The sequence below is a fragment of the Strongylocentrotus purpuratus genome, unplaced genomic scaffold (assembly GCF_000002235.5).
Source record: "Strongylocentrotus purpuratus isolate Spur 01 unplaced genomic scaffold, Spur_5.0 spur5_scaffold_1, whole genome shotgun sequence".
In the NCBI taxonomy this organism is placed as follows: Eukaryota; Metazoa; Echinodermata; class Echinoidea; order Camarodonta; family Strongylocentrotidae; genus Strongylocentrotus; species Strongylocentrotus purpuratus.
Genome location: NW_022145594.1, coordinates 49828942 through 49839282, shown reverse-complemented (window position 1 = coordinate 49839282; position 10341 = coordinate 49828942). Strand labels below are relative to the sequence as shown.

At 37.5% G+C, this 10341-nt stretch overlaps 1 protein-coding gene across 1 annotated transcript; it reads left to right on the top strand.

Moving 5' to 3' along the window:
* The first annotated feature begins 1646 nt into the window (after window positions 1-1646).
* On the top strand, window positions 1647-6229 carry LOC105445696 (nucleotide-binding oligomerization domain-containing protein 2-like). Its single transcript, XM_030978901.1, has 3 exons — window positions 1647-1666; window positions 2817-3106; window positions 4378-6229. Exons 1-3 carry the CDS (start codon window positions 1647-1649, stop codon window positions 6096-6098), a joined length of 2031 nt encoding a protein of 676 aa, XP_030834761.1. The 3' UTR covers window positions 6099-6229.
* The last annotated feature ends 4112 nt before the right edge of the window (window positions 6230-10341 follow it).

Here is a 10341-nt window from a genome sequence, read left to right as displayed (position 1 = left end):
ATTTAAAATTGGATATGGACGAGGTAAAATGACATTTTGGGGGCATAACAATACGGCCGTGGCAAGTTTGTCATGTTTGTGGGAGGGGCCTAGCGGCTAAAATCTAGCCGTGATATCTTCAACATAGGCTGGCATAGGCGATCGTTCTGTCTCTATAACCGGAGGTCTAGTGGAGCCAGACGTAGTCTCAGTGGAACAACCGACGGTATAGAGACTGAAGCTTTCGGTCTATGACTCTCTATGCTTTGCTGGAGTGCTGTTATGCACTATTGGAGACCATTTGGATAGCCTATGCAAATGTGATCTTTTGATGGGCTGATTAGATTTTTGTTTCATGATTTCTATTGGATGAGAAGAATGACATTATCTTTCATTTCATACTATTACTAAACTTTCTATGATTTATGTTTTTGGTAGTTTTTTTTGCTGCACTAGCTGTTTCACAAGAGCCGTGTTTAGTGCCATTCTGTAGGCCTACCCTGATCCCGCATTCAGGATGAGAAAAAAGGTATCTAGGATAATTGGTTAACATGTGAATTTGCTTTTGGTGAAATTTCAGCAAAATCTATGGATGAGAAATATATTTTTTTTATGAGGAATGTGAAATGTCATGCAAAAATGACGGCCCAATTTTTTGGCAATTTTTTTTTTTTTTGTGATGAATTTTTTTTTTTTTAAACAAAGGAAAACAAAGCAATTAAATACATTATTTCTGGGCGTTTAAAATTGGCATAACTTTCTACTGGGGCTATTAGGATGAATGAGGCATCAAATAAAAGGTCTCATCAAGCTCTGTTTGATGGCATAGAGCAAGAGCTTGAATTTGAGATTTACGTAATTTTTTTGTAACATACCTACAGCATGGGTCATGAAAGTTGATGAAACTCCAGGGAGCTATGGCAACACCTTATAGCATAATAATAATGGCGCCAATTCAGAATCATATCCATACATTGACCCGTAACTCTGGCAATGAGATAACTCCAGGGAGCCTACAAAAACATAACAAAAATCAACTAAATCTTCATCAATTGTATTATTGTTCAAATAATGGTGATGATTTAAAAGCTGTTACCTGTTTCGTGTCAATTTTTTAATCTTAGTATTTTTCCTAAAAACAAATTATAATATACACGTTCTCATGGGAATCACGACCTGTCTATAGCGACCTTCCAAGTGAAACACAAATAGTGTATTAGATAAAGTGAAACTTTCAAAGATCTTTATTCCATCTGTTTTATGTACGTAATGTAAATATTTATGAATATTGTTTTCCAGGTATTGTCGCCCATGTCTTATCATCATTTTCCAGAGGACTACACTTCCCTCGAATGAGAAGGACATCGTACACCATGGATGGATTCTGCCTTCTCTATTTGCTCCTGATCCTCTTGATGAGATCTGGTGACGTTGAAACCAATCCAGGTCCGAACACTACAGTAAGGTATGCATATGCTAGTAGCACCTGAAATTGAGTTCTGGGCCCTGTTTCTTAAACCTTGTTATCGATAACAGGTTATAAGCTACTGAAGTTGTGGCATTTGATCGGCTGAGAGCAGATTTGTCGTAGAAATTTAGCATTTGTAATTGATAACAAGTTTTATGAAACAGGGCCCTAGTCACGCGATTGCTTTGCAAAAGAAACAATGTGGAAGCGATTGGGAAGGTTGATCATGTAGCACAAAAGTATTGGTGTACATACTTTTAGGTTTTGGAGTTGTCACAATGATCATTTTGCCCAGTCTTGCCAAAAGTCGCATGAACTGGACTCGAAAATGTGTATATGGGACTTTACAAACATGTGGCAGAAAAGTGTGGTCCGAGACAAAATATTTGTCATATTTCAAAAATGAGGGCATTTGAAGAGCTGTTTTTTTAATTTTCTTCCCTTTCACCTTTCACAGAACTCAACCTTCTTAAACGAGGCAGACTGCTTTAATATTTGAGGAATAGTTGTTTTAAGGGCTCTCAGGGATGTTGCATCTTGCGTGATATCAGGATGCAACATCCCCTTGAGCCTATAAAACAACTATTCCTCTCAAAGCGGTCATTATATCTATATTTTTTCATTCACCTGATAAGAATAAAAAGATGTCAATAGTCATCTAGTCCATATATGCAAACTGCATATATTAAGTGTTGCTAGGTAGGTCAAGCCATACTGCTTGTCCTACCTGGCATCAACTAATATATGCAGTTCGGATACTGTCTATGGAAATATTATTATTTTATTCAGATGAATGAAATGTTTTGTATGGAGGCACTTTACAAAAATGTATTATTTTTTGTTACAATACGGAAATGGCCTATTGTCGTGAATGAGTCAATGTGACTCTTAAAATCATCATGTTATCAAACAAACTCAGTGATTGCATAGATTATATGATGCAAATAATAATTTTGATGATGAGGGTAATTATAATGATAATAGTGATGATAATTATGATAATAATGATTCAAATAATCATCAGCATCAGCATCAGCATCATCACCAGCATCATCATCATCATCATCAATTCTAGTAATAATAATAACAACAACGTAAACATTATTATTATTACAACAAGTAGTAGTTATCCATTTCTTCTTATTATTATTACTAACATCATTATTGTATTTACTGCCAGACTTCTTTTGGAATAATTACCCTTGCCAGAACAATTCTGCCCTCACCTGCAACTTGGGGCAATATATTTCAAATCTTAATATCACAGGCAATATATTTTAATGAGTGTTACATGATAATTTCTCAGCCAATAGGATGCTCTCTAACTAATATTCTATCGTACGTAATTGATTTATTGTTAATTTTACAGTACTGTCAGTGAATTGGAGTTCCTGAAGCTGGCTCAGGCTATTCCTCCATCTTACTATGAGGCTGTAGGGATATCTCTAGGGATCCCCCATGCTCAACTACAGTCAATCCTGGCAGAGAATTCGAAGAACTACACCAATGCGTTACTAGATGTGTTTATGAAATGGAATGTCATGCAGCAACCTTCACACTCAAACAAACGACAGCTTTTGGCAGACAAACTACAAGAGATTGACTTGGGTGGCCTATCAGACGGATTACTGAATGGACCTCCAATACCAAACAGCACAGGTAAACATATGTATACTAATTCTTGCTACACCAGAAGACGTAGAAAACCACTCATAAAAGTTAAGTTAGTTTTTAGCACAGAGATAGTAAATGCTCTGTGTTCTACACATTTGCCACAATTTACAGAAGTGTCAAATTTGATCAGACCCCAAGCGTGTTTTTATAATCTACTAATTTAACTCCGTTAATCCTAGATATTTTCTGGACACCAATATATAGTACAAGTACTTTGAGTGACAGCAGAATTAAATGTTTTTCAGCTTTCTTATGTGCAAATGTTCTACAAACAAAGTATATAATTTCTGTTGCGTCATTCCATTATGAAAACTAATTATGCATCCGCCCACCGAGGGTGGTGCCGGGGAAAATATGGTTTGGAGTTCTATGTCACTCCATCCTGCTTTTTTTCTATTGAGATATCTCAAGAACCACTTGAGGTATGAACTTCAAACGTGGTGTTAGCATGCATCACCAAAGTGAGATGAAGTTGTTAGATTTTAGGATAAGTTGGTCAAAGGCCAAGGGCCATGAGGTTCAAATTAAATTAATTTTTAAGGTTTTAGCCCCATTTTTGCAATGTCTCAAGAACGGTTCGAGCCATGAATTTTAAATTTGGTGTTGGTATGCATCAGCATGTTGAGACAGACTGATTATTTGTTTGCGTTAAGAAGGTCAATGGTTAGCAAATTGAAATGATTATCACCATATCAATAACTACTTTAGCTAATTTAGCTGAAAAATTGAAAATTAAAAAACTACATATGGTATGCGTCACATACATGTAGGGAGACAAGTGATCAGATGTTGGATTGTCGGGTTAAAGGTCATAGAGAAAGATAAATCAAAATGTATATATATATAGGCTTTTTGTTCTCATTGTTATATTTAAAGATTGATTCAAGCCCTGATCAATAACTGAATTTAGGCGCAGGCATACTGGAGATGCAGTCATGTTTTTCAAAATAAGATGTATGATTGTCAGGGAAACTCTACATTGCTAAAATGTCCTAAGAATTTTTTTTCCAGTGTAATTCATCTACAAGCACATGTATACTCAATTTTCTCAGATCTAAATGCCCTTAAAATTGAATGAAGTCACATAAATTCAGACAAACATGTAGGACTTTATGTCTTTGAGTACATGCACCTAGTTGTATGTCACACTATTTAGCCTCAGGCCTTTACAATCCTTTTGTATGTATCAAATTGTATTAAATTTACGTAAAGTTTATGTATAATCATGTGAATATGAATTATCTATGTATTTTTAGGAGGGCCATCAAGACTGCTTGAATCGCAGACCAAACCTCATTTAGCTGAATCTCAGACCAAACCCCTTTCTCCTGAACTGGTTGAGCGGTGTGCAAATGATCTCAAGTTCAAGTACAGGTCAACTCTCTGTAAGATCAGAACTGATCCTCTCAATCCTGCTTCCACTGTGCAGTTTCAAGACATGTATACTGATCTCTACTTACAAGAAGAACATGGGACAGAGAAGCGACAGCTAAATTACAATGATATCCTTGATCTCGAAGTCAATGGAGAGTTCCCCAAGAGGATCATGGTTCAGGGAGAGGCAGGGGCTGGAAAAACTACATTTTGTGCTAAGATTGCCTGGGACTGGATTGAAGGGAGGTATTTCAATCACTTTGTGTGGGTCTTGATTGTTCCTCTACGTGAATTTAAGCAACACACTATTGGCGAGATTGTAAAGTCTTATCTGGCCAAAAGCAATCCAGCAACGGTTTCACAGATTACTGAGTATATTCGGTCAAATCCTGACAAGGTATTCATCGCATTCGATGGGCTAGACGAAGTCCGTGGCAAAATCATGAAGACAGAATCTCACCAATCACAGCCTACTGATCAAATGCAACTTCAGCCAACACATCCAAGTGTCACCTCCTCAGAGGCATGTGGAAGCTCATCTGATATTGGACTTGTCGATATTCTTTGTTCCGATCAACTTGCCTCTTGCCCAGTCTTGGTGACCACTCGTCCATGGAGAGCAGTAGAGATTAGATCAGATGGTGATCTAATGAAGCTCTACACATTCATTCATGTTCAGGGTTTCAACAGAGAGAATTTGTCAGTTTACATTCATAAATACTTTCCAAAGAATGAGGATAAAGCAAATCAGCTCATCCAGTTTACCAGTGAGAATGATGTCATATCTGAAAGCATGGCCCACTATCCAATATATGTAGCCATGTTGTGTCTTATGTGGAAAGAACGTAACGAGCAAAAACTAAAGAAAATGAAATCACTGAAAACTTTTTCCCAGATATTCAAAGAAATGATTGCCTTTCTAAAAGAACATTATACCCAGAAAGAGCTGAAGAAAGTAGGCAGCCCCTCACTTATTGCCTATTTGAAAAAAATTGATGAGCTCCTTAGACCTATTGCCAAACAGGCCCTCAATGGTCTGCTAGAAAATACACTGGTTTTCTGTGAGGCTGATTTCGAGAAATGCCAATATTCCAAGGAAACTGCCTGTAGGGTTGGGATTTTGTCTCAGGAGGACAGAATTACTGCTGATACAGATACACATGAGAGGAGTTCTCATGTGCAATTGCCAGTCTTCTTCCCTCATAAACTGTTTCAGGAGTACATGGCTGGAGTCCATCTTGCTTCCATATATGAATCAGATCGTAATGAATTCAACAGGCTGATTGAGCAAGTAGTGCTGCCAAGGAAGGAGGAGTTTAGGTATCTCCTGTACTTCACTGTGTCACAGAACAAAAGTATTGCAACCCATGTAATGAAGTATATGCTTCAGGGACTAAACATGTCCAAAAGGGCTTCACAGGAACAATTAGATTTCATTGTTGATGTAGCCTTTGAGAGTCAGGGCCCAGATGTAGCAGCCTTGGTGAAGGACAGGGTTTCATCAGAGGAGATTGAGCTGTACATAGGCACAGACACGACAGCACACACTGTAGCTGGTTATGCATTCATTGGACCACATGTGGTAAGTTTAATCATAGTTTGATGAACCAAATTAGTTAATTTATTTTTGTACAAGTTCTTACTTTTACATCTCTTGCAATTTTCTTACAGTACAACAGTATAATTATGGAAGGGTGCATCTTGACTAGCACATGTGCTATTATCTGGCCACTTTTATCAACCAATAGTTTCTCTTCTCTTACATATCATTGTATGAAATGTATGAATACTGTATTGCTGTTGGTAAATAAAACAAATCAGAGAGGTTTGAACAGTACCAATTTTGAAGCTAGAACTGCAATCGTAAAACGATATACATGCATCAATGCTTGCATTTCTATTTCTTTGAGCAGAATCCAAATACATAAAGCAATTAGATGAGCCTATGTACACAACATGAAAGAAGGCACATGTCATTACCCACGTAAGGTTTTCCATATATATACTTTGGCCTATATGGCCTTGCATGCTAACATACTACTATGTGATGCATATAGTGGGATACATTGTAATGCTTGATATAAAATGGCATCTAAACCGTCTCGCTTGACAGATGCCCTAGGTTTGGCCACCCAGAATATACTTGCAAAGTTTCAAGATAAAGAAAAATCGAAAAGGGGCAAAAATCAGTCTGTAAATTGACGTCCTAGCCGAAACCCCTGTGTGATCAGAATTGTGACCTGCTTCCAATTTCAATTAACTTCAAATATTCTGAGTGAACATACTGTGTATGGTATCACTTAGGGGCATTTCATTGTGGTCATTTTAACCCCTTATCATCCATGCTATTGTGCTACAAAATCATATCACGCATTGTAATATGATGCATAGCAAACTGAATTCAGCATTTTTTATGATAACCTTGTGATGATCGACGTCATGAAATTTTACCAAACTTGGCAAGCAGTTATCAAGTAGGTTGATACTCATGCATGTCTGCCAAGTTTCATAGACCTAGGTGTAAAGTTCGCAAATTGAGCTTATGTGGAAGTTATTTAGGAATTTTCCTGAAAAGTATGGTTTTTAAGAGCTATTTTTCATCATCCAGTTGTAGGGTTCATTTTTTTTTGTAATCTGCTGAAAGGGGTATGTCTTCAATTATCTATTTCCAAAAGGGTACTGATTATACCAATGGTGGAGCTACATGTACATGGCCACATAAACACATCCATTTGCAGAAATTTAGAGGATGCTATTCATATCATGTGTGACCATTGATTTTAAAAAATGGGGGGGGGGGGGGGGGGAAGCAGGCGGTTTTAAAAAAAGGAAGCTTTGGGGATGCTAAGCATGATTTTTTTTTGTATGGCCTAAAGAATTTTGGCGATAGGCATTTTGGCTAGATGAGGAGCAACTTTTGCGCAATCTAGAGTAATTTGTTAGAAGTCTGTAGCATCTTGGATAGTGGAGATAGGCGGGCTGAAAGAAAGGCATGAAAACAGACCAGAAACAATCAATATGGCGCCTGGACGGTCAGTTCATGTGCACACGAAGGGATGTTAAAGAATGTATGCATACAAAATCTAAAAGTAATTGGGATAAAGAGAGAGAGAGAGACCTATTTATAGGAACATTAAGCACTGCATGCAAAATGAATGTGATTTGGGTGGGAGAGGAATAAGAAAAAGAATTAAGGATGTGCAAATTTACAAGACATTGAAGAGGACATCAATGTAATTACATTGAAGCTACCATATGTACTGGCACGTGCATATAATTATGATATATACACGGTGCATCTTTGCCTTTTAGATGAGATAAAATTTGACGAAAGGGAACTTTGTCAATAGTCTGCACATTTTTCATTTCTTCCCCCGAAAAATCTCTTGCCTATCTTGGTTTTTAAATGGTTAACAGGGCACAAAGGAATCTGTTCGATATTCTTGGCCCTGTGTAAAATTGATGGTATTGATATGCAGGGGCGGATCCAGCCGGCAGCAGGGGAGGGGGCCAAAGATATTATTATTTGTTTTTTTGGCCCTCAATTTTTTTTAAGTCGCACCCCCCCCCCCCCTTTGAACACCAGGGCATGGGGCCCACCGCCAAATAAAGGTAAAATTAACATGTTTTTTTCCCCAGGGAAGGGGGCCCAGCCTCCCCCCCCCTGGATCCGCTACTGTTGATATGAATCATATTGAATCACAGTTTGAATTTTGCAGCATAAATTGCAACTCTTAACATTCATGATAACTGTACATTCATTCGTCCTATCTTCTGCTTCACTCTCCCTTGGTAAGACTGAATACATTTATGTGCTCATGCATGCAGGGGGTATCAACAGTTTTTTTCTCCTTTGCGAGCCTAGATTTTTGCTCCGTATCCACGATTGTAATATAGTGATCGTGTTCCTATTATCATTTATAAATGAATAAGGTACATGTATGAGGCACCATATAGTGTGAACTTAAAGGAGAATTAACATCATGACTTGACTATGAAGCATTATAATAATGCTTATTACCACCAAACTCTCTAAAGCGCTTTAACAAACAAAATAGACTGATAAATAATTACACATTAAACAAAACAAGAAAATGCAAATAAACCTACAAATTACAATACATATGGAATACACATCTATCATGACATAGAGAGTAAAACAAGGTTTCATTTGATATAAAAAGCATTGTTCTTGCAAGTACAATAAAGAGAACCTACTTCGCCATATTTGCGACGTCTGCTGCCCAAGGAAGCTGCCATTTTGTCGAAATTTCCTTAAAAACTTCCGTGTTGTGACGTATTGTACAGAAAAATGATGTAGCGCGGCGGGCCCGGTATGCAATACACATCAAACATGGTGTACTGCAAAACGTTTGGTCGTAATAATTGTTCCTTGAAAATCAAGGGGGAATCGTTTCATCAGTTTCCAGACCCACACAATCGCAATGAGATATTCAAGCTATTGGTAGCAGCTCTATTTCTGGACAAAAAGTACAAGTACAACAGGAAAAACGATGTGATCTGCAGTGATCATTTTACAGTTTACAGCAGGGAAACGTAATACGCAATAGCGGTTCACTCCATGCGATATGTCACAGAACGGGCTGTGCGCAAACACATTGGCGACGTTCTGAAAATTCTCAGAGTTGCGAAGTATGAAGGATTCTGAAGAAGAATTATGTCTTCTCTTTCGTCAAATGTACGATGTTTTATATTTTTCAGATAATGTTTTTAATGGCCTACAAACCGAAATTAACATTTATTTTGAGGTTAATTCCCCTTTAAATAATCTTCTTTGAAACCTGTTCTTAGTTATACTCTCCTTTTATTTTGTTTAAAGATTCTCCGTAACTATGATGAAATATTCCTAATGACACAGAAATAGGAATTCGATATGAAATGTCATGGCACTATTTCTTTAACCTCTACCCTTATTTCATTTTCCCTCTTACTTTCTATAGTTCTAGCAGCACATCTAGGGCAACCGCCCATGTAGGTTACACATGTATGCCTAACATCCAAGTGAACATGTATATTCTGTATCACTTTGTAATTTTTTCCAGGTTAATCTCCAGGTTAATCTCCAGGTTGATAGATATTGTGGACCTTCTATGTCACTTGATGTGGCAGAGATAATATGCTCCATACCATCCTTGAAGGAAGTTTCTCATTTTTGGGGTTCATACCATCATTGTTTTTTTGCAACACTTGCAAGGAAAGGAAAGGAATCAAAGGTGAGCATTTCATCCACAATTGTGACGTACATTTTTATGTGTTAGCGTTTAATTTAATTCCATTCCATCACCATCTCTATCTCTTTCCTTTTCTTTTGTACATTGTACTTTTCTGTAATTCCTTTAGATGTCTCATACTGTATATGCTGGTTCTTTTGACAGAAACATATATAAGTGATCTTTTCATTGAGGCTACCACATGGTGTTATCAAAAGCCTTCAAGTGTGAATACTTACCATGAAAACTTACAGCATCGGCGGGGAGCACCATGTGGTATGCTTATACGACTTGAATGCTATAATAAAAACCCTGGCGCCTTGCTTGACGTCTACAGAAAATCACAACATCTCTGTTTTCTGTCCAAATACAGCATTTCTCAAAATATGAATTCTGGGAGGCACATATTCTTTGCTGCTCCCAGCCAGTCCCCCGAAGTATAGGTTTCAAGAGGCATACAGGGGGCTACTCCAAATGAGTAATAGAGATACGCAAACAAAGGAGGGAAACAATTTGTCATTGACTGGAGAAGCCATGGGGGGTTGGGAGACCTTTGCACCACATAATTCCTATCTAATTTACAACATGAATTCCCAATTTATAACATTAATATTC